Source organism: Anomalospiza imberbis, chromosome 6, assembly GCF_031753505.1.
Source record: "Anomalospiza imberbis isolate Cuckoo-Finch-1a 21T00152 chromosome 6, ASM3175350v1, whole genome shotgun sequence".
Taxonomy (NCBI): domain Eukaryota; kingdom Metazoa; phylum Chordata; class Aves; order Passeriformes; family Viduidae; genus Anomalospiza; species Anomalospiza imberbis.
Window position 1 is genome coordinate 53973898 of NC_089686.1, and position 24663 is coordinate 53998560.

General features: G+C 43.1%; 1 protein-coding gene across 9 annotated transcripts in view; it reads left to right on the top strand.

Annotated features, from left to right (window-relative positions):
* ANO1 (anoctamin 1) overlaps positions 1–24663 on the top strand; it is a 71325-nt gene that overhangs the window by 5840 nt on the left and 40822 nt on the right. For 8 of the 9 annotated variants that reach the window (XM_068194216.1, XM_068194219.1, XM_068194217.1 and 5 more), the window contains exon 2: positions 24373–24551. In XM_068194216.1, the coding sequence (XP_068050317.1) occupies positions 24373–24551 (179 nt within the window). Of the gene's footprint in view, positions 1–17896; positions 17915–24372; positions 24552–24663 lie in introns of those variants that run through there. The other variant, XM_068194218.1, reaches the window with a different exon arrangement.

Sequence of the window (24663 nt, forward strand, 5' to 3'; positions counted from 1 at the left end):
CCACAAGGCATGTCAGTGAGCATGCCTTGCAATTCTTCCCAGATTTTGGAAGGCAAAGATTCAAAATATGGTGTGACTTTATGCTTGTGGTATGACTGCCCAGAAAAAAAAAAAAAAAAACAACAAAAAAAAAACTTCTGCGGGCTGCAAGAGATGGAAGCTTTTATGCAATTCCGTTAAATTCATCACAAGTGTGGCGCGGCGCTGTTGGCCTCAAAAGGTTTTCCACTGTTGGATTGGTGCTGTGTTGGCAAACCAGCAAGAGGAGGGGAAGGTGTGTGGGTGTCTTGAGTTCACTCAGTGTCTGGGAGTTGAGCATCCAGATCCAGATTTAATCATCATCTCTTTGGTTTTGATTAGCATTGCCACAGTCACAGAATCCCAGGGTGGTTTGGGTTGGAAAGAGCCTTAAAGAGGATCTTGTTCCACGCCCTGCCATGGGCCGGGACATCTTCCACTATCCCAGGTTGCTCCAAGCCTTGTCCAGACTGGTCTTGGACACTTCCAGGGATGAAGCAGCCACAGATTCTCTGGGAATCTGTTTCAGGGCCTCATCACCCTCGCAGAGAACAATTCCTTCCCAATATCCAATCTGAACCTGCCCTCCCTGTCTGAAGCCATTCCCCAGGGGCACTCCAGGCCCTTGTCCAAAGTCCCTCTCCAGCTCTCCTGGAGCCCCTTTAGGCAGTGGAAGAAGCTCTAAGGTCTCTCCAAAGCCTTCTCTTCTCCAGGCTGAACAGCCCCAGCTCTCCCAGCCTGGCTTCATAGATGGCTCCAGCCCTTGCGGCATCTCCATGCCCTCCTCTGGACTCGTTCCAGCACATCCACATCCTTTCCATGCTGGGGCCCCAGAGCTGGATGCAGTGTTCCAGAATAGAGGAGCAGAATCCCCTAACTCACCCTGTTTGCCACGCTGTTTTTGTGGCACCCCTAGGACATGTTTAGCTTTTTGGGCTGCCAGCACACCTTGACAGCTCAAGATGAGCTTCTCTTCAGCCAGAAACCCTGAGTCCTCCTCCTCAGGGTGGCTCTCAGTCCATTCTCTGTATCTGGGGATTGCCCCAGCTGGGATGCAGGACTTCGGCTGTCCATCTGGAGAAGGCAATCTGGACCTTGGGACATTTTCCCTGGTGTTTGACATGGTGTGGGCACTGCTGATGGAAGGTGTGTAGACAGCGCACACTTTTCCTGTTCATTTCCTAGTTTGTGATGTACCAGCTGGTGCCAAGGTGCATCTGTAGGGAGGAATCTACTGCAGGACCACTGGAAGGGGGAGACCAAGCAGCTGCAGCCTGTGTGATGACAGCACCCTTTCCTGCTAGTGGAAGTGACTCCGTTATTGTCTGTATCCTGTGTTCCTGGCACAGAGTCAGGGACTGGTCTAAAGAAGGCAAACACTTCTCTGTGAGTAGTCTGAATGCTGGTATGTGGTCAGCAAACCCAATCCAGATGCTTGTATCTCACTGCAAAATTTTGGATGTTCTTCTTCTGATGAATGGCAAGAACAGGTTACTAAAAATAAATTAATGGTTTTCCCTTTTTACTTCCTGTGACTTAATATACTTTATTTATCTATATAGCTACTAGTCATCATCATTCTTCAGCTCACAAGAGTATAAACAGAAATGAGTCTGAGTCACAAAGTAAGGATGTGGAGCCAGGCTTTTTCCAGGATTTTCGCCAGGTGTAGGAGTTCCAGCTCCGGGGTCAGTGAGGGAAAGGGCTGGCTCTGGGGTTGTGCCTCAGGGGTCTCACACATGGCATGGGCAGCATGTAGGGGAAAGCTGCTTTCTGCATCTGCCTCCAGTGTGGTAAGACCTTGGAGCTCTGTGCAAAAAGTTAAAAAAAAATCATTAGAAGTGGAATTCTTAAGGTTAATTGATCACTAAAGTAATAAAAGTGAGATTCCAGTCAATTATTCCTCTCACACTATTCCTAAGATTCATTAGACCAAATCCAAAGCGACACTTACTTTTCTTTAATCAGCTCAAGCGATGTATGTTCACAAGTTTATTCTCCTAGGGCATACAGTCAGTTCATCATGCTTCTGCCCCCAACCAACCATAAATTTGAATCAAACAGATCTGGAAATAAATGACTGTTATAGGAATTTTTAGGTAGAGGTCTCCTTTGGGTGAAATTTAAGGCTGCCTCTGTACAGCAGTAGCAGAAGATGCTGTAATTTTGTTCACTCATTAAAAATGGTGATTAATCTAAGTTAAAACATGCTGAGCACCATTTCCTTTGCCAGGATATATCTTGGGAGTACCTCTCTTAGTGGCAAACAAAATAATGAAGTGTGAGTGTCCATATACTGCATTTTTTTTTTTTAATCAGCGTAACTGATTGTACAGAGGGTGTGAATTGAGGAATCCTTAACTTTCATTTCAAGGTTTCTGGGGTTTTGGGTATCAGCACTGTACTAGCAGGGTTTTGTTTGCAGGCTCCCACAATTTGTCTTTTAGGGTATAGCATTGACATTGACAGGGACATGGATTTGAAATGTTATTTCATCTTTGAATCTTAAATGCTGTCAATAATCCATTTGCCAGAAAGCTGAGGCCAGCTAAAGGCACGAGAGAGCAGCTTGAGGTACGTTGCCAGGACACACTTCAGCTAACAGAGACACTCTTCCTGTGCTACAGATTTCACATTCAGTCATTCTGGAGAAATATTTGACTTCATGTGCCCTGAGGTGTTAGATGATGTTTGGGCTCTTGGAACAGGAACAGATCCTGTTTCTGAACAATTGTGCTCAAGGATAAACAGAAGATCCTCCTTTAACTGACAGGTTAAGAGGCTGAATGCCAAAATCATGTCCCAGCCCTTTCGTATATGCTTTAGAAGGTATTTCTGTATCCACAGATCTTGGAGGACTTCACAAACTTTAGGGAGATACTGTGAGAGCCCATCACTCCATTTGCATTGCATTCAAGTTGCAGAACTTCTGGCATATGACTAGAATGAATATGTTGAATTTTGGGGTTTGACAGGCAGCAGAGAACAAGAAGTGTCATTTTAGTTCACCTGAAATGGATCCAGCTGAGAGAAGAGAACATTTGTCCAGGGTAAGACCCTGTGCACTGTGTAGGTGAGGAAGAAGCAGAGTGCTCTGTGTCTGGCCCATATCACACAGGGTAAAACTGTTCTAGGTACTCCTTACTTCAGAAATTGAGTTTGAACTATCAGGCTATGCTTATTCACTCTGCTGCTTACTTTGTAAGGGAGTGAGGAGTGCCATCACACTGAAAAAATTAAATAGCTTATTTTGTAAATTTGCAGCTGATCATCTTCTTTTGAGAATGAATCTCCTTTCTCAAACACACTGAAAATAATGACAAGTCATTGGCTGCAAGAGAAATTGTGCTCTGTTCTTACAGTGCCGTAATGACTTGTCTTTTGTGTGTTGTGATAAAGTATTTTTGATTAATCTTAACTACTCGAGCCCATCTAACAATATAAATGAATAGTTGGATAATGAAAACCAGAGACCATCTACTAATTACCAGAGGAATAGCAGAAACAGGCTTTGGTTTAGATTTTAAACATCGTTACATACCAGAGGCATAGAAATCAAATCTGAGCCTTTTAAAGCTAGTAGTTCCTAAATGGCAGATGAAATAATTTAATTTTTAAAGCTTCTCTTTGTAGCATCTTGCTAAGCTCTCTGTTAAAAGAACCAGATTATCGTTTCCAAAACAAGATCTTTGTTGTCTTGATAATATAAATTAATGAAAGCTTTCCTTTTTCTCCCTCTTCAGTATATTTTCTCAGAATAGCTCCTGGGGGCTGTGTCCTGCAATTCCCTGTGCCCTCTGGCCCTCATCCAGAGAAGCACTTAAGTGTACAGATAGCCCTGGTTTTGGTGGCGAGTAGGCAGCTGAGCAGGAGACCCTCCCGTGTGCCCTGACAGCTTCCATGCCTCAGTGTCTGAGGGAAATCTGCAGCAGCTTCCCACCCTCCACAGCGCTTTCTCCACCTGGCATGAGCAGCATGTAACTGCCCAGCCCTGCCCCTTCCTTCACTGTGCACCTGTGCGAGGGGTTTTAAGGATTCTTTAGCTGAAGTGAAGATCTCTGCCTTTCAGGGAGCTTCTCGTGAGCTCTGCTCCAGTGGAGGCTGTGCCATCCAGTTTGGAAACAATGTCTAATGGTAGCTGAGGATTTCAGCTCCTCATCTGTCACAGCACTAAATCTTTAAAGCAAAACCCAGTTGAAGAAGTTCCTGGGAGCTTGTGATTGATTTCAGTCCAGCAATTACTCAGTATTGACTGACTTGAGCGGGTTTTCTGTCAGGAGCAGAGTTGTTTGCGGGAAGTTTCATGTTTTTCCTGTGGCAAATAAACTCAGGGACCCTATAAACATATTTCAACCTCAAGGTGAACGATCTGATGTTAAAAAAAAAAAAAAAGCTTTTAAATCCCACTGATTGTATGTGTGTAATCATTTAATAATGTAAGTAGGCAGATAAATACTTTTCATGACCAGATTATTACAGGGGAGTGTCTTTCCTCTGAAGTATGGAGCAAAACAGGGAGCTCATTCCAGCTTTCACCCTTTTTTGAGTGCTCTTTCTGTTTCTTCGCACCACATTTTTCTTGCCACTGCTTTCTTTGTTACTTTAAAAAAAAAAGATTCAATGGAAGGAGAAAAAGGATATTAGAGAAACAAAGACCAAACTGGGTAGATAAAATGTTTCAGCTATCCACAGGCAGGAAATCTGAGCTTTTCTGGAACCTGAATGAGTCCTGGAGCAGCTCCGTTATTTTTATATATTTATTTCCCTGTTTAACTGTTCTGCCTGTTTTTCCCACGTTATCATCAAAGTGGCCCCAGAAGGGACAGTTGTGAAACAGAAACTATCTGTGAGCAGAGGAACAAAAACAGAGCTTTTGTTAAGCCTGGTTTAGCAAAAACAAACAGCTTTAATTTCCACAAGTGTGTGCAAATGTTGCTGTTCTCTTCTAAGTGCGTTTTAATATGGGAGGGAAAATAGGGAAAGGCAAGAAGAGATGTTGGTGGCAGCTCCATCTCATTGAAACTTGGATTGAGCCAGTGATGGTGGTTTCTCCCTCTTCCTACCCTGTGCCCTGGCCAGACTGCAGATAGGTTTGCAGCACTGAAGGAAAAAATAGTTCCTTGCCCTGGTTCACATGAACTGCTTTGAACTGGAGCAGATGTGGATGTACAGAACTGTCTGCTCACAGTGACTGTTCCATTTATAACCATGGGTTTTCTATTCAGGTCTCTTTATCATTTTAACTTATTTTCTGTTTCCACGTGCTTTTCCACAATAAAATATTCTTAACTAAATGGGTTTTCAGCTCAGATCCAAAGCCTTTGCTGGTACTATTTCTTGCTTGAACTTACAGGGCCACTGATTATTGATCAGTCACTTTTTGCTGATAGTGGTGCCCAGTGGAAGCAAGGTTGAGTTTGGGCTTGTGGGATTTGTAACATGGGGTTCAGAATATCAGTTTATTCCCAAACCAGGGCAAAATCTAGAGTATGATGGCATTAAAATCTCACAAGACTTATTCCTAATATCCAGCTTCCAAATGGTGTTTCTGTTGATTTTCTGCTTTGTTGAACTGTGTTTGACTCTGGTGTACAAAACAAGTTTGTGTGCAGCCCAGACCAGAATGGTTCCAGTGAGTACAGATAAGAGGTTTGGATTCAACCACAAAAATTCGGTCGATGATGTTGGGTTTGCTTTGTATTTTCCATGAACTCGTACTCCAGGGTATGTTCATTCACTGTTTGATTTGATTAAACACTCAATAATTAATTCTGCCAATGCTCTGCTGAGTAAGAGGTGAGTCCTGCAATGTGTACGGGGATGAACAAGAGATGAAGTAAGAGATGAAATCAGTATTGGTGTTTGGGTAAAACGGATCAGTTTTGCCTCTCCAGTTCTGCACTCACTTGAGCTGACCATGTGGCCTTCATTACAGGATCAGGAATTCATTTTTTTAGAGTTATTTCAGTTTGTTCTCTGGTTCTTCTATGGAAACAGACAGTTGTTTGTACATTGGAGACATGTACATGTGTCAAGTTCTTTGTTTTAGTTCATTGATTACGGTTGACATGGAAAACAAGACTTTCATCAAAGCTGTGGAGACAGATAGGATTGCAATCTAAACCATATTAAAAGGCAAAACCCTCTGTGACCAGGATTTTCTTAGGGTTCAGTTTTGAACTGACTCCTGCACCTTCTGGGGAGGCCAGGGATTTTTCTTCACTTCATGTCTGAAGGCACTTTTCTTTTCTGGTTGACTCAATACCATTGGGTGCTAGAATCCCATGACGCAGTGCTGTGTTGGTGTTGGGATGCTCTGAGGAGCAGTCCAGGAAGGCAGGGAATTCTGGTACCCTGGCCTATGGATTCCTCACAACATTGGGAAAGAAACATTTTACTGTTGTTGGGCTACCGTGACATCACTCAGGTTGCATTGAGACAAAAGCAAATAAAAATAGATATTCATGGGGTGGAAAAGAGAGTTTCAATTGCTCCTCAAGAAGAGATAATGAAGAAACAAAATGAGTCTTTTCACTGAATCTGGTCTTAGCAATGTTAACAGGTAAGATCTCTCTCCATCTGTCCAGCTGATGTAGTGTAGACTGGTTTCTGACACACAGTTTGCTCTTGCTCAAACTCAAACTCTTGTGTACTTGCCCTCCTGGGTGCACCTTCCAGTGTGAAGTGTTCCTCTTGCTCTTTTCCCCTTCCCATGATTCGTACACCTTCTATTTCAATAGATCTAGCTTGCTTTATTTGCTCAGTTTAATTTTCATTTAAAGTTTCTTCTCAGAAAAAAAAGTACAGATATTCATCTGCAAACAGTTTTTAAATCCCTCTGAATGTTTTTGGCTACACTGCAGAGGAAACCCTTTCCAGATTGCCCCCACGGCAGCGCTTTTCTCCTGAGCCCTCCTGGTGTCCTTGCTCCACCCTCCCGCAGTTTTAACAAGAATTAAAACTTCATGGGAACATACCCAGTGCACAGCCACATCAAAGCTGTGGTCAAAGCCCAGTTTTCAAGTGGAGCTGGCCAAGCCTGGTGTTCCAGTTGTGATGTGAGATGTTCTGTAGGGGCCCTACAGGCAGGGCTGGACACCAGACACCGAGTTCCAAAAAGCTAATTGCTGTCTGGGCTGAGGCACCAGCTCGTTTACCCATTTCTGTAACTTGTCCACATGAGTTGTTTCATCCCCTCTTTCACCAAAGCACCACATCATTTGTCTGGTTTTAATACTGACCAGTAGTAATTCCTCAGTGTGAAGAATGTGTACTGGTGGAAAATTTGTTTACAGTTCTTTGATAGATCAGTTCCAGTTTTGTTCATATTTTCCAGTTTTATTGACTTTCTTTTTAAGGGAAAATAGTTGCATGGAGTCTGGTTTTAGTCGAGGAGTTCTCTGGTTTATGTGAGGAACAGACAAAGACCTGTCACATCAGAAGGGTGAAATCAGGTGGGGGAAAGAAGTGTTCTTTCCCTGCAAGAAATAGATCAAGAGCTTTCACCCTCCAAGAGTACACAGTAATGTAACACGTGTGGGCACTAATGATAAGCAGACACATCAACAGAGGGAAGTCTTTGACAAGTTTTAGGTGTGTCACTTGGTCATGGGATGTATCTTAGTAGACAGTCTGTCACTTTTATTCCCTAATAACTTTTTGACAAGAGACAGATAATACCACAGAGTTTATTTTAGGCTAGATTGTTTAATTTCGTGTCTGTTCTTTTTATTTCTTGGTTTCTTTCTATTTTTTTCCTTTTTTTTCTGATACTTTCTCTTTTTCATTAAAAATAGCAATAGTGCCCCAGCTATTTGTGAAGTCTGGGGATATGGGGTAAGTAGCTGGTTATGTTTGGGAAGGAAGTGAGGGATGCAGAGAGCAGCTGGATGCTGTTGGAGTGTCAGTTCCTTGGATGTAGGAGATGTGCCCCCTGCTCCCATTCCTCTGCCACATGCTGTGCCCAGGAATGTAAGAGTCCTCTTGGGATCCATGTGGGAGCATCTGGGTAGTCCAGAGAGGCTGCACCTGGGGGGGAAAAGGATCTTTTTTAAAAGCTGTTGAAAGAGGGCAAATCTGGGTGATCTCTCTTTTCCAGCTTCTCGTCTTACACAGCCTTATTTGTTTTACATCTGTGGCATGATCCAGAGATAATTTTTATTTAGGGAATATTTACTCACCCTGTTTGGAGGGCACAGAAATTCGCTGTGGGAAACCGGTGCATTCCTACAGGCTGGATCTCCAGGCTGCCTCCAGGCATATCTGAGGAGGGAGCAAGGAGTCTGACCCAGACAGACGGAGGATAACCTAGCCCTGAAGAGTTTTCTTTCATATTCATAACTTCTGGGTTCCACACTGGTTGGTAAAGTGTGGCTTGAGGGGCTGGTTTTGTAAACATGAGCCAAAGTGTGTTCTGAATCCAGCATGCTCTGCTCCAGCTGGTGTCTTGCAGTGAGGGTTTGTCAAAATTTGTGTGAGCAAGGGTTTTACTTTGCATTTTCTGTATTTTAGTGGTGGTGCACAGCAGTGTGAGATAGGGTGAATAAATTCTGTGGAAAAAAGAGGAAAAGACCCACCTTGCTTCACTGAATTTATACAGTAAAATGATGAACTTGGCCCATGAGGGTTATAACTGCAGCATTTCTGAGCCCTTACATCAACAAAGTGCTTTGCTTTCCATTGTGTGTGGTTTCAGGAGCAGGGACCTTAGAGCAATACCTGCTTTAGCTCATTAGGAGATCTTGTCCCATCCTTAGCATTCTCTTACTTCAGCACTTGATCAATAACTTATTGGTTGAGTCTGCTTCATGCAGCCTTTACCTTTCCTTGGACTTGGTAGTGCTGTTTCATTCCACCCTAATTTACTCTACGATCATATACCTTAAAACTTCAATCCTGTCATTCCTTCCTCTATCCCTGTAAAACTTTATCTCATCAAAAACTCCAGATAAAAGTGAACAGATGGGTGTGTACCTGGATGACTAAAACTTGCTAAATCTTTCTGAGAGCACTTATCTCTAAAATGCTTTATTCTTTATGAGGGAATAACTCATAGCTCCACTAGGAAAAAATAAATGCTGCCATCAAGTAAAAATCAGTGTGGAGCAAGTGAAACTGATAGTTCACCAAAGTATGTGTTGTAGTTTGGGAATGCCTGTGAGAGGCTGTCACTGAGAACAGGACAAAAATGGAATCTGGAGGAAAAATTAGAAAGGAGGTGGAATGTTATTAAAGCTATAATTATAAACATAGGGGGCACTCTGATATTGTTTCTCCTCTTTAACATTTCCATGTGAACAGAGCTTGCTGCCTGGGAGTTTGCTTCATGGGCTCCAGGAATCCTTTTTCAGGGTAGAGGAGAAGGTGCATGTTGTCTCAGCAGATTTATGTGTTCAAATAATGAATTTGGGCCTTAAGAATTATGAACTGTAGGATTTCTAATATTTCTGTAACCAGTAGGCAGTAATTGATTGAAAGAAATATGGGCTGCAAAAATATTTGAATCCTGACTGCTTCAGAAATGTGAAATCCCTGAAATCTGCTCCTGGAATCACACAGTGTGTGAACACAGTCCATCATCCAGCATGCAGATGGCAAATGTTTGTGAAAAGGGCTTTAGAAAAGTATTTCCGCCTCTGTTTTCCTTGGTGCCGGCTGCTGTTGCACCATGAAAATAAAACGAGAGCTGTTTCCTTTGCCCCTTAAGGAAAGGAAAGCAATGTTTGTGGTGGTGCATGTTCAGATTTCATGTGCTGTGTGTTTGGCTGGCTCCAGAAGCACTCCAGGGGATGGACTCCAGCAGGAAATAAATGGTGTGGGCATCTGGAAGGAGCCACCCTGCAGGTGACAGCTGTGCTCTGTCACCTGGGGTGAGAGGAGCCCAGCGTGGTGGCCCTGCTGGTGGCCCAGCGTGGGAGCTGGAGCAGCATTGGGCCCTCAGTGCTTATTCCATGTAATTAAACACTCCAACAGCGCCCATGGGCAGCAGCTGTTTTGAAAATGACATGATGGACACGTGTCAGGACATTCTGGTGGCAGCAAGCCCGTGCATGCTTGCAACTGAGAGTGCCCCGCGTCCCCTTTGATGCCCCACTCTGTGCCCTGGGTCAAATGTCCTTAAGGGTGGCCATGTTAATGAGGACCACTGGTTAATTTGCTTAAATTTGAAAAGCTGTACTTCCTGGGGTGTGGATGTTACAGGGAACATGAGCAGCTTCGTTCAAGGCTGTCCCCATGTGCTATGCTCATCCCTGGAGTTGTCACACACACTCTTAGCCCCTCTTCAGCAAAATAATTAAAACCAGCGAGCCACAGGCTCTTCTCCATCCTCCAAAGTGTTTAAATTTAATGGCCAATTTCATTAACAGTCCAATAGGTGCTGGCACATATTGTTGCTGAAGGGTAGTCCTGGCAGCATGTGCTGTCTTGTAGTTTATTTAGAGAGAGTGCTCCAAAAATTTATCTTTATGTGAATTTTTTTGTGGAGCTCATGGACCTCTTCCAGTTGTATTCTCCATGCCCTCAGATGGGACTTTCATAGGAATTTTAAACTTCAGAGCACAGGAAATGTAAATAAGAAATGTGGGGGGGGGGAGCACTTTTTGTTGTTAATAGCATTTCTGAATTTTCATTGTATTTTGAAGATTATCATGTGTTTTTTGATGCCCAGCAAAAGTCACATCATGATACTGAGAAAATCCACTTCCCATGGCTTGGCTGCAGAGAGTGAAAATGAAGTGTATCACATGAACATTACTTCTTGTGTAAATGGATGGGTTGATAGTGCTGTTGGAATGGTTCTTTCCTGCCCTGTGATGGCTTTTGTCTTCACATATTTCATTCAGCTGCAGTCTTAGAAAAACTTTACCTCTCTTTTTAGTTGTGCCTTTAGCTGTCTTTTTAGTTCTTTATTTCCTTTTAGGTGACCTTCTGGTGAAGGGTGTTACAGGAAAATATTTTACTGCTAAACAGGAGCATAAGGAAGTATGTTTAGATAAGCTTGAAAGTCTCCAAATTTCTGTCCTTTTGCTTTGTGTTCCCCATCCTGTCGCTACTGATGCTTTTGGGAACACCTATTCAGCTTGGTCCCACAGCTTAGTCAGTAATGAACCAGACCTACCTATTCTGAGAAGTCTTCATTAGCATCAGCAAGACAAATGGCCTGCTGAAATATCCCCAGGTTTGTGTTCTCCTCCATCAGGACTGACACGTTTTGCCCTAAGTGTTGTGCCTGCTGGTGGGAGCAGGAGCTGGCAGTGTGATGTAGTCTGTGCCTGTGACTCAAATTGCACTGAGTCAACAGGCACCCCAGCCAATCCAGGCTGCAAACGGAATTATTAACAATGATTTCAGTAAAATTTGGCAATTGGGTTTAGCTTGTGTGAAGGAGAAGTGGTTTTAAAGCCTCTTCAACAGGGGAGATTTAACTGAAGAGCAGGGGTCTGGGTTGTTTTTTTTTTTATTTTAATCCATGTTTGTGTTCTGCTCCACCGTGTGTTTATTTTAAAATCTACTTGTGCATCAACACATTCTCAATCTGAAATGTAGATCTCAGACTGACATGTTTTAAATGGTTGAACTGCATCCAATTTTAAAGTACCACAGTTATCTAAGAAGTACATCAAAGTTTCCTGCAGTGTTCATTTCTCATTATTATCTGTTCTGGAGCACTGATTGTTTTTCGGTATAATTAGTGTAAGTTCTCCTTTTGATCTCCTCGTCAGATGTGCTCTCATGTTTACAGAGAAGAATCTCCTCCAGGTTTACTCCTCCTAAGTTTTACTGTGTAAAACCCAAACTTCTGCCCTGATTCCACAATTTTAGGTATTGGATCTGTGTAGTGTCAGGCCACTCAAAAGTACTGGTTTCATTTGCTTCGAGTACGGTCACACATGGTTTGTATTTCCATCAAATTCCTCAAAAAAAAAAAAGCACCCAGAGGGGTTAATGGCAGCTCTGTTCCTCTATGCCAACTTTAGGCTGGACATGGCAGGACAGTTGATAATAGATCTAAAATAAAGCTTGCTGATGACAGATTGCCCCACCAAAACTTTCTTGAAACTTGAACCAGTGAAGTCAGTGCCTCCCCCTTCTGCTTTTTGTGTCTGTGGAGGTTTGGATCTGGTACTAGCAGCCTTAAATCTTGCATTGTTAAAGCAGACTTGTTGCTTATCTTCCTGGAAAAAGATGTGCTCCCAGGGCTGGAGATGAGAACCAGACAAGTGCAAAATCCTCCATCTGGGCAGGGATAATTAGCCAGTTAAATGGCAGTTCCTCAGAGAAGGGTCTAGGACTCATAAACTAAACATAAATCCACAATATCTCTGGGTAGGGAACATGCAGTAATGCTGCTCAGGGCTGGAAAAGCCTGACCTAGAGTACTTTATCCCGTTGCAAGCATCTTTTCACAAGAAAAATGTGTAGCATATAGCCTAAAGCAACAAAAATGAAAAGAAATCCAGGGAAATATGTCTTGGAAGAAAGTAGAGGAAGAGAGGCATCTGGCCAGTGGGGTTTGCAAAATTCCCTTTGGGTTTCTGGATAGAGTTGTTGGTTTTGGGGCAGTATTTATCATCCTTGTCCTTGTGTGAGTTTCCTTATGCTGATGCTGAATTTTGTTTGTAACTCAGAGGGAAAAGCCCATCCTGACAGGAGAGGAGAGGGAACAGTGGGAAACCCTCTGTTCACGCGTGGCCTCTGTGCCAGCTGCTCTCAGGAACTCCTGGGGTCACCATGTCCAAATCTTTGCTATTTCGGGCAACCACATCGCAGACTGCCATTCATAAATTTCTCAAGTACCGTTACAAAAATAGTTGGTGGTTGGGGTTTTTTTTGTCTGTTTTTTTGTTGGTTTGGTGTTTTCTTGCCACTAATGCCCTGTCATGAACCTTTGCTTTGGAACCTCATCTCTAATGACTGCTTTTGAGTGTTTTAAATGTTAATTAATCACTTGTGCACTTTATTTGTCCTTCATTACCCTTTGTCTTCTTGACTATCCAGTGTAGGATGGGGAAAGTGGGTAATGAGGGGGTAGATTTTTAGTTCTTTTATTGTGTCCTAGGAAGAGAAGCTCCTCCCTCCATCACTGCCACAACCCCCTCTGTCATTTTGCATCTGTTTAAATTTGAGTTCCTGTGTCTGACACAGCGAGTGATGTGTGCTGCAGGCAATATCCCAGAAAAAAGCTGCTGTTGCTTGTTCATCTTCACTGGACATACCATAAGTAGTAATTTTATTTTCCTTTTTCTGAGCTGTTTCTCACAGAGGGACAGTTGTACTGACACAGAATGGAGGAATTCTGAGGCACCTGCAATGCCAGACGGTGCTGGCAGGTGACAGTTCTGGAGATTAGGAGCAGCCTGTCTTCGAGCAGAACACTTCACACTGTGCTGGGAGCTCTGACGGGCTTGTTGAGGCTCTACAGTCATGAGAAAGATATTTTTGTGGGTGTTCCTTGAAAGGGAGGAGCCGTGCTGTGTTTGGGCACAGGGTGCATGGGCAGTGGGTGTGCAGTTTCACCTTAAGGTGTTGGCTTCCAGTTGGCTGGACACTGCTTTCTGCAGCTCTGCTCTGAGAGCTCTTCTGCTACCAGTGGTGGCTGGAAGTTCTCAACACCAAGTGTCTCCCAAACCCAGACACTGAGATGTCAGCAGAAACAGATTCAGTTTTGGCATCTAAAAATTAAGGAGAGAGCAGAACTATCAGTAAATGGTGCAACCAATTATATCCTTACCCAAACCAGAAGAGCCTCCAGCTCAAGGGCGGGATGGGCAGAATTTGTAAATCTTCCAGCTGTGTGGTGTGCCCCAGTGGTGTTGGTGGATTAATGAAAGATAAATGGCTGTCTTCACCAAAAGATCTCTTCCCCCCACCCTTTTCCCCTCAGGCACAGTCCAGCACAGCCAGTGCCTTTGGTTGTGCTGCTACAAAGTGTTTCCATATTTAAACAGTGCTCCAGATTGTTTATTGACGTGAATAAGTGATACAGCATCCAAACCTCTGGGAATCGCACCATGAATTTCCCAAATAAATAGGCATCAAGCAGAGAAACCAAACAGGATATAGGTGCTCAAAAGACTCTCCATCAGCGAGAAGTGTGCCTTTCTGTCAAACCAGCAAGACATTGTTTTACCATGAAAAATAGCTGATGGCTGAGTTTTGTTGCCTGGCTTCTTAAGTCTTGTTTAAAATGTCGTGGGCTGAGTCCTTTCTAAGAGCCTGATGGCTGAATAGTAAGTATAAAGATTAGCAGAGAAAGCACTCGATGTTTTATAGCCTGGGGAGGTCCCGATGGAGGCTATGGGAATTGTTACGTGGCTGGAGTGGGTGTGATGATGTCTTTCCCACTGGAGCATCATGTTCAGGGTGACAACCTGGGTCTGTAGGTATTTTCTCCGGTGAGAACCAGCATTCCAAAAGCTTTGGGCAGAGTCAGCTCATTCCTACATTTACACTTGCTCCAGTTTTCAGTACCATTTTAGCATCCAGCCTTTCACAAAACACAGTTTTGTGCTGTACCACTGGGGTGTTTATCAAGACTTAGCTTTGTGCTCTGAAGTTTCCTTGCAGGATCTTGTTGGACTGCCTGGAGGTGTGCTGTGGTGGCATTTGCTGTCCTGCCTGTCTCTGGTCCCAAGGCAAAATCCAGCCTGCAAGGAGAAAAGGCATAAAGAACTCAAAACTGTTGATCTGAGTTATAAATATTTCCTGAATGAATACAGTTAAGAGATGAGAGTTTTCAGGGAAGAAGGGTTAGTTTCACCTAAATAAAAAATTGTGTTGAAATCAGGCAAAGAAAACAAGCAGATAGAAAAACATCACAAGTGTGTGTTGGCTCAGGGAGATGCTGTGGTGAGGTGCACACCCCTCTGTTCATCCTTACCCCCATGGAAAGGTGCCTTGATCCTAAATTGGGCTGGAGTCTGGCAGCGTGAAAACAAAAACTTACCCCATCAAACATCTTTTTTTCACCCTCTGCAAGTGGTTCAAATATTTTAAATTTTGTCTGTCCCTCAAACACAAAAAATGCAGCATCATAATAAAAATTGTGCAATATCATAATAAAAACCAGCAACTGCTACAGGGCACAGACATACAAAAGGTCAGTAAAGCAAATGGGCCAAGGATGTTGCTAGCATTGTTATCTCAGTCAGATCTGAAATCAATCAGGACTGCAGTACCTTTGTTTTTATTAAGCTAGTTGTGCTCTCTTCCTTAAAAATACCTATATTGACATCATTACTGCAAGTCAGAACTTTCCTTTCTCTCCATCCATTTATTGCATGTTTAAAAGCAACCACTTCAAGATAATTTCCGAAGAGCTTGAATATTAAAAACCCCCAAACCTAAAATTGTAGAGACTGTTCATGAGACTAGCTGACAAAAATGTGTTTTGTAAACTGGTTTAACAAACCCACCAGCATAGAGTATGTGCTATTAAAAAGCAATCAAGTTTGTAAATAGCCATTTACAGCATATTTTGAAAAAGTTTATGGAATAACAGATACTGTCCTTTAGTGTATCCAAAACAATTCCTTTCCTAAACATATTGGTAAAACACAGGGCTTTTTTCTTCATGCAGAGTATTGTTTTTCTAAGTGTTTTCAGTGCTTGAAGATAAGCAATATATTAAAGTTTAATTCCATTTTATTCTATTGTTTAGGGGTTTTTAACACAGAATGGATAAACATTTACCAGATAAATGAACAGCACATTTTCCTTTTTCAAAAAAAGAGAAGACAGAAAGTGAAATATTATTCTGCTAACCAAAACAGAAAAAACCCACAATCGAAACTTGTCTTAGGCTTATAAACTTAATCACACTTTAGGGGAAAATAAATTCCTTTCCTAGATTCTAGGATGAAGCCTTGACCCTGCATAAATAACAAGGTTACATCCTCAATGTCTTTCTCAGGAAATATGAAAACAAATCATATTTTCTCTCTTTCTCTCTGTGTTAATGTCAAATGCTTGCTCTTGGGAGGAGCTGCTGTTTCCTTTCTTACCCAGAATATCTTTGGGCAGCCCATCACTGACCACATGCCTGTGATGAATTTTGGGCTCTTTCATGGTGGAACAGCTGCAAGTTTGGGAATTTAAAGAAGATTTGGCTACAGAAAAGATATGCTGTTTGAAAATCTATAATTTCTAAAAAGATATGCTGTTTGAAAATCTATAATTTCTAGTTTCACTTGTTTGGGCCACTTTTGTGGTGCTCAGAGGTGTTTCCTCAGTGGAGGAGGATTCATTTCTAGTAGTAAGGAGAGAGTGCTGAGGGTTTGTCATGAAAAGAAAGATGCCCCTCTGGTGATGCTTGTGATTGTCTGGTGATGCTCTTTCTGGAAATGAATTCTCAAAGAACAGTGAACAGAAAGATGGCAAAACAGGAGAATCCTATCTCACACTTTTGGAAAAAAAATACTGGACTAGAGTTGCCCTTTATTACTTCTGTTCCCATTAGTGTTTTATATGGTCATCATAATTACAAAAAAGGTCTTTAGGTTTTTTTGGTCCTTTTTTTGGTGGTTTTTTTTTTTTTAGGCCATCTCTTTGAGTTTGCCTAGATGTCCTTGTTTATATACAGGTTGAGCACAATTGTCTTTCAAAATAAGTCTGTCTTAGGTTCTTGTGATATGAACTCCTTGGGTTTGTTGTTTGTTTTGGGGGGGAGCAGTGTTAGCACCTACACCCTGATGTAGAAATCTGCCTCTTTAAGGTCCACGCCTTTGGGATGGATTCTGAGCTCCTTTTGGAAAAGTGCTGCTGCAGAGCAAACAGGAACAAGTTAAGAAGGAAACTGAGATATTTGGATAGAGATTTTGGCCCAGCTGCCTGTGAGCACCTGCAGCAACCACAGAGCCCTCCACGCTCTGCTTCTTTCCATTGTGCAGGTGACAGCAATTTCATGGCAATTGCCTCTCCTTTGTTTTTGGGCAGGAAATGTGGATTGACCAGTGCACCTTTGGATAATCCAGGTTTATTAGTAAGCCTGTCCCCTGTTACAAAACCTGCAGGGCAGCTGTTTATACTTAGACTGGATCTTGACTGCTCCTTTGGTAGGTAGATGTATTAGATAATAAATATTGGTGAGCCTGGCTCAGCCCTGCTGTCCTCCTCAGCTTCCTTGCTGAGCCAAACTGCAAAGAATGTCCATCCTCAACCACTCCAAGTCTGTCTTTCACCTGGGGGCTGTCAAGAACCCTTACAAAGGCACTGGCCCACTCCTTCCCCTTGCTGGCCCCAAAGGGAAGCTGTCTTTGCTGATCAGCTTTCTGCTCCAAGAATTCTGCCACTCTGAGAATCCTAAGCAGGAGTGTCCTGTTTTCCTGCAGCATCCCCTGGCACGGGGAGAACTGCCTGGCTGGGACATGACACCCTCCCAGATCTCAGCTCTTTTCTAAAAACCAAGGGGCAGAGTGCCTGCTTGCATCAACACTTCTTAGGGCTTCCGCCTCTGCTGTGCCCCAGCTTGGTTCCTTAGGACTGGGGAATGCAGGGAATGGCATGCCCATGGATAGACAGGAGTTAATGGAGCTTTTCCCATCACTGATTTGCATTCCCTTGCTCAGGGAGGGAGATGCTTCCAACTGCTGGTGGATCTTGCCCCTTTATTCTCTTATACTGGTGTTGCTCCAAGTTAAAACTGCAGCCCCGTGAAGAAAACTCAGGGCAGGATTTGGGTGGATTTCCTCAGGGAGCACAGAGCTGGGATCTCAGCTGGATATCTCCCACCTGCATCACCCTTCCACATCAGCTCTGCCTGCCTGGGCACACCCAAAAAATCTATATAAATAAGGTGGAGCTCTGCCCTGTAAACCCCAGTGACTGCCTCTCTCAGCTCAAATGTGGAAAAGTAGCTCCTGAATGCTGTGCCTGTGGCCCAAACCCTCTTTATCAGGTGAGCAAAGCCTTCCAAGGCATCCATGACTAGGTTTATGCAGCCCAAACATCCTCATGACTTTGCGTGGAAATGTAAACACCAGTGCAAATGTCTCAAGATTAGGACTTTAAATGGGAAACCTGAGGGATAAAGAGCACCTCTGCCAGTCAGCACATGTGCCATGGCCTCAGCCCCAGGCTGTAGTCCATGACTAAGATTTTAGAGTAAAACTGGTAAGCTTTGGATCCTCATTTCCACATGTTTGGTATAAAGAGCCTTTTGTTACAGCCTGGTAAAGGAAAATATACATAACATTTTTAATGTATCTAGATATCTTTTATATTTAGACTCTGGTGAGAGGATTCACACAACATGGATTCAGTGGCTCTCCCATATCTGGTTTTTTTTTTTTTTTCACCATAACCTTGAGCATAGTTTTAGTGCTGATCTTTGTGCAATAGCAACAGAAGCAAATAATATTTTTCTGGTGCCTGGCAGAAGAAGAGTGCTTAGCTTAGGTGTATTAGAAATATATCTGAAAACAGATTTACTAAATAGACCATTAAATACTTGTTGGTAGTTAGGGAGAAAAAAGTGAAATTTGTCTTGGGATGGGAAGAGGCTTTATGTGTTTTCATAAAATGTGAGATTTGACAGGGTCTAGAGAACCAGGCAGTAGTGTTATGGTAGAATTTGTGTTTTCTGGTCATTTACATGCTGTTGAAAATGCCATTTCAATCAAAATGTTCATTATCTTTAGAGGTTTTAGGTGTGTTTGCTCTTTGTTTTTACATTTCACAAGGCTTGTGTCAGATCAGACCTGTGTTCAAGCCCAGGACTGCATCCTGCGAATGGGGTAAATAAGTATTTAAAAACAAAAATAGACAGGCATAAATAAAAAATGATGTCATAGCTGTGTGTCCTTCTAACCTGCTTTGAATATGTTGCTGATAATAATAGATCAATAACTTTAAAGCTGCAGACAGCCTTCCAGGAAAGCTGCAGCCCCACTCCAGAGCCCCACCATTCTCAGTAGTGAGGAACAGAGCTAAGCCAGCTGAACATCCAAACAGTCCTGCCAGGAGCTGAAGTTTTTCCATCTGTGTGACTCCCAAGCACTGGACACGAAGTGTCTGAATGGGCTCTGCCCTTCAGTGTGGGTTGTCAGCATCAGCCACACCAAGGTCATTCTTCTTTGGAAGTATTTTTCCTGTGCAAAGGAAACTGTCCATGGAACCTAGGATTTATTTCACAGTTTGAACTTTTCTTTTTAAATGGACTGGGTCATAACATCATGCTCAATCCATTAAGATAATAACCAGCACAGATGTAGGCTACAATTTTTTAAATAAATGGAAAAGCAAAGGAGATGGGCGAGTTCCAAAGTATCCTACTTAGAGAAGATGAAAGAGGCAGGGTTCACCTTTCTGCAGATGGAAGGGCAGGAGGTATCAACATGCCTGCATCCCTGAAAGGATGGACAGGAGGTATCAACATCCCTGAAAGGATGGACAGGAGGTATCAACATCAAGTTTGCCCCAGGGGAGGTGGTCTCCCTTTTCCTGCCAGGCCAGTCAGTGGTACCAGTGAAATCTTCTGCCCCTTCACTAGCAGCACAGCTCAGGGCAACATCTGGCTGCTCACAGCTGAAGGGACGAGGGACAATTTCCATGAAATTGTCCCTGACGCGGAGCTGATCAGCGCCTGATGTCAGGACTTAGAGCAGAACACAAGTTCGGGACGTGTGCGGGTGTTCCTGGGAGAGCACGGCAGCTCTGTTGGTCCGGGGCCAGTGCCTCGTAAACAGGTGTCAGCATCCCAAAAAAAGAACTGCCCTCCCTGCCAGCAGCGGGTATCCTCGCTGGCATTCCAGCCTGCTGGCTGGCATTCTGGGCACAGCTCCTCGGGCCGCGGGGATGACCCGCGGGTCGGAACGAGCCCGGCTGGGCTGGGCTGGGCTGACACTCCGAGCCTGCCCAGCGCTTGCCTCTCCTTCATCTTCCAGGGCTTTGGCCTCCAAATCTGACAGCCTTGGAGCATATCAGGAGGTGGGAGAAGGAAAAGGGGAAGAGATAGGCGAGTCACTTGTGAGGATGAGGTTTTTTCTTCTTAGGATTAACCTCTGACTTGGAATTTGGGAGATACAGGCAGTAGAGAAATGGGTGAGGATGTGCTGAAGGAGGATCCTTCTGCTAGGGGGCAATATGTAGTAAGCAAAACCCCACTAAAGGAGTTTTATCTCAATATCTTTCTTTTCTTCAAGAAAAGAACTTAAATCCAAAAGTTATCCAATGTATTGCACAAGCTAACATTTTTTTTCTGTAAAAAGAGTCTACTATAAACAAATATTCAACATTTACTTGTAGGTTGTGTTTGTTTCTTTTACCATATGTTTGTATATATATATGTGTGTGTGTGCATGACTTTCTTAATATGCTTCCTCATTACCTGCATGATTCTTAATTTTTCATTCTGAATCCTATAATAGTTTATATAAAGCAAAAAAAGATAAGGACGTGGACATTTAAAAGCCTCAAATCACATAGTCTTGTAACTTTCCTGCTTCTTTCCCTTTTTAACTCAGGGGTCTTTGTGACTTTTTTTTGTTCTACCACTTTCTTAAACATACTCTTTAAAAGAGAAAAGAAGAGGAGACCAGGAAAAAAAAGAAAAAGAAAACAAGGGAAGGCAGTTTCAGTGACATTATTGGTTTCAGGTTGACCAGGGAAATAGTTGTTCATTTGTTTAGAGGTACTCATGCTGACTTGATGATGCTTATTTTAGAACTAGTGCAGGGTGTTTCTTTAAGAGTTTGCATTGTGTGAATGCAATTTTTGAATTCATTTTAATGACAAAAATACTTTTTGGCAGGGAATAGTCAGTGGCCATGCATGGTTATTACTATAATATTAATGTTGATTGAATCATGGAGAAAATATGTTGGTTTCTACAACAGGTTTTTGGTCCCGGTTCACCTGGTCATCAGCATTTAGTGAGGAAGAATTGTGTGAATGAGGAAAGGTTACAGCACAGTGTGCCAAATTTCAGTGGTGGGAAAGTGATCCTTAATTAATTAGTGTTAATTTTTGCAAGATGAGGTTGGGAATTTTAACAGCTGTGACTGAAATTTGAACAGAGGAGGAAGTGGTTTTGAGTTTGATGGATTTTTTTATTAGTTCAGTCTTGTTTCCCATATTGTTCAGAGTGGGAGACTCAAGCATGGGTTTGACTCTGTGCCCCAGAATATTAGGGGACTTCTGCTGACTCAGAACCCATGGGGTTTTGGGATTGGTTTTATGGCTGTGTTGAAATACATTGAGTGCTTCTTCAAGTCTTTGTTGTAGTGTTTTCTGCTTAATAAATAGAAGAGAGTGGGTTAGTCAGCATCAGAAGGCAGCAAAGCCCGCAGTTTTCACAATGCTCACCTTTTTCAGCTCCCAACAAAGAGATAACAATGTCAGTCTAGCTGAACTGGGACATTATTGTTCTTTTCACTCCTCACCTTTCCTCTTCTATCTTGACATAATAATTCTGAACATGAATTTATTTTGAGATTAAATTATTGTCCTTGTTTAATGTGATTAACATAAAATACTCATGGTTTTAAGTCTTTGAAATGCTCTACTCCATGTAAAAAAAAAAAAAAAAAAAAAAAAAGAGGTTTTTTGTTCTGCAACAGAAGGCTTTGACCTCTGCCAAATCAGCACAAGGGAACTGCTTGTAATCCCTGGGTGTTTGTAATTACCAAAGTGGTTTGGATGGCTTTACTTAGGATTAAATCCTGACATCATCCTTAAGTGTAGAAATCAAACTTGTTGTAATTAAGATTATATCAAGAAAGCTCTCACAGTTCACATCTTTTCCAGTAGTCATAATAAACCAAAATTCTATGAATCATTGTCTACCTGAAGCACTTGTTCTTTCCAATATTGCCAGGCTACTGATGTGTAAACAGGAATGTAAATATCTCCTTGTGTCGGGGGCGGGGATTGTTTGGGCTTGCACAATGGTGCTGAATCATCTGAGCAGGTCTTCTTGATCCGTGCTGGGGCTTAACAAACTCTGCTTGGAAGTGCAGCTTTGGAGCACAGAGAGGTCGTTTGGGCTCAATGAAGCTTGTGATTTTCTCCTCTGAGCCTGTCCTGTCCCAGTGGTAATTCCTAAACTAGCACTTTTCAGTCCACAGCTCCATTATTCAGATTCACAGTCAGTAAAAGGTGCTTCTCTTCTAATAGCCTCTGCAAAATTCTTAAATAACGGGGCTTTACTTAGTACACTTGTGAAAAAGAGGGAAACTTTTACAGTACTTAATCCACTGTTTTTACAAAGTTGTTTCCAGCATCCTTCCAGATAAAAATGCAGGTAGTTGCAGTTATGAAGCTCCAAAAGTTGTATTATTTTATGAGTATTTTGCAGCCACAGAATAAAGGCTTGAGTACACAGGATTCTGCAGCTGCCCACACTTGTTTCAATTCCCATTGTTCAGGGAGCCTGCCCATATGTGCCTGTGAGTGTTGGGAAAAAGAGACCATACACAGGTAGGGAATTGGTACAAACATTCCAGCTGTTCCCTTGAGCCGGCAGATTTCTGACTGCATCTCTGTATTACCCCCCAGAAAAGCTCCTTGAGTTGGTACAAATTGCTGTTCAAGTGGCTCACTGAGTTTGGTGATGCTGCCCTGAGATCTCACGAGCGGTGTCTGTTCTGGGACAGCTACTGGGGAGTGTTAGAGAAGAGCCAAGAGCAGCAGCCCAGGTCTGCAAAGGTGTGGGTGTTACAGGCTGTGCACATGACTGTGTAGAGGGTGATTGCTGCCCAGGTGTTAGGATGATGTTCATGAGCTCTGGTGTTCCTGGGACAGCAGCTTGGGGCAGCAGACTGCGCAGAACTGAAATGAACATCCACAAACTCGTGGTGTTGGCAAGCTCCAGAGGAGCACAAATGCAAATTCCACAGAAGCATGGCTTTCATAACAGTAATGTTTACCTTTTTCTGGTAAGCTCAGGACAGGTGCCAAGGCTTCGGTTGCATCCTCCTCCTCTGCCTGCTGCAGGTTGTTGTCTTGCTGGCTCCTCCTGTTCCCAGGAAGAGCCTGATCAGAAGTGTAGTGATTATTGCAGTGCCCTCCCAACATTCAGACTGGGCCAGGTCTGGTCAAGCTCTGACCTTCTCCAGGGATAGATGGAGATTTATAGCTTCCCTGGTTCCTTCCCCATTGTGTGATCACTCTTGTTAGATAATTGAGATTTTTTTTTTTTTAATGTTTGGTTGTAATTTCCCTCGTTTCAGCTTGTGTCTGTAGCCTCTCACCCTTTTCTCATTCTTCACCTGTGAGAAGATTCTGGCCCTGCAGTGTCTGTACCTAGTCAGCTGGTAGTTGAAGGCTGGAATAGGACCCCCATCATTTGCCTTCCCTCCTTTGGGCTGCATAAGTGGGGGACTTATTTGAGTTTCCATTTTTCCAGCCTGTCAAGACCCCTTGAAGTGGCAGCCTTTACCCTCCAGCTTATCAAGCCTTCTCCTCAGTTTCACATCATCTGCAAATTTGCTGGGGAGTGGGATTTTTTTTGTCTCTTCCCTCAACATTATCCCTGAAGTTCAACCAGAGACAGACAGGGTAATTTGGTTTCATGTTTTTTGTTGTTTAGGAAAGCTAATTTAGCATCCATAAATCCCATAATTCTTGCTTTATCTTCACTCTTCAGACAAGCAAGCCCTCCTCCTATATGGTTTCAAAAAAAAAAAAAGGTACAATGCTGCAGTGTTTTATTTCCGTGTCAAAATTAATGAAATCTTGGAACACTTTGCCGTCTATTGCTTGCATAAGTGCCCATATGCAAACACCAGTTTGCATTCTGTCACTTATCTAGTTGCTCAGATGCTAGTGAAATTTTTTTATTAAATCCTTTAGCCTATCTATATACTTAAACAGGAAATGGAAACATTTCTATGTCTTCATCAGAAGCAGGTTGAGACAGAGAAACCCCCAGATTTTCAAGACTGCTTAAATAAGAGTGGTTCAGTAAATCAGATGCAGGACCTAGGTACTTGAGGGGAAACCCTTGGCTTAGTTTTTCATCATGAGCAAGTTAAAGGAGAAAACGCCTCGTGAAAAGGGAAAGGCACCATGGCACCTATCCTCACCAGCAGTTTTTCCCTTTCCCCCCCACTTTTTCCTTCTCTTGACATGAAATACAATCATTCCATGAGCCCACAGAGTAAAAACATCCTGAGATACCCCTGCAAGATAAAAGTTAACTGAGCTCTCTTCCTCTGGAGGAGGAGGAGACCCAGGTAGGGCTGAAGAGGGCTGAGGAAAGCTGAGAAGGGAGGAAGTGAGAAGGGGTGGGAGCCCTGTCCAAGGGCTCATTGGCAGGAGAGGGCAGGAACAGGATATGTTTCAGCTTTTGGGTGGCTCTGGGAGGAGCAAGTTGGGATTAAAGTGTCTTGATAAAATTGTTCCCTTCCTTCTCAGACGCAGACAGCGAGTTTCATGGGGTGGATTTTCTGCCAGAAGATCTCAGTGAGGCTCCAGAGGAGACAGGAATGAGAGTGAACAAGAAGTACTCCTGTCTGCCTGCTGAGGAGAAGGGCATCCACATCATCAACATCCGAGCCATCGAGGACATCGGCTACGACCAGCACGAGAGCACGGTAAGTAACCATGGCCTGCTGGGTCACAACAGGCACGCTGCCCCTCAGCTTATCCCCCATCCTTTCCACTCCCTTTCAGGATGCTCGGAAATTCTCTCCCTCCGTTTTCCCA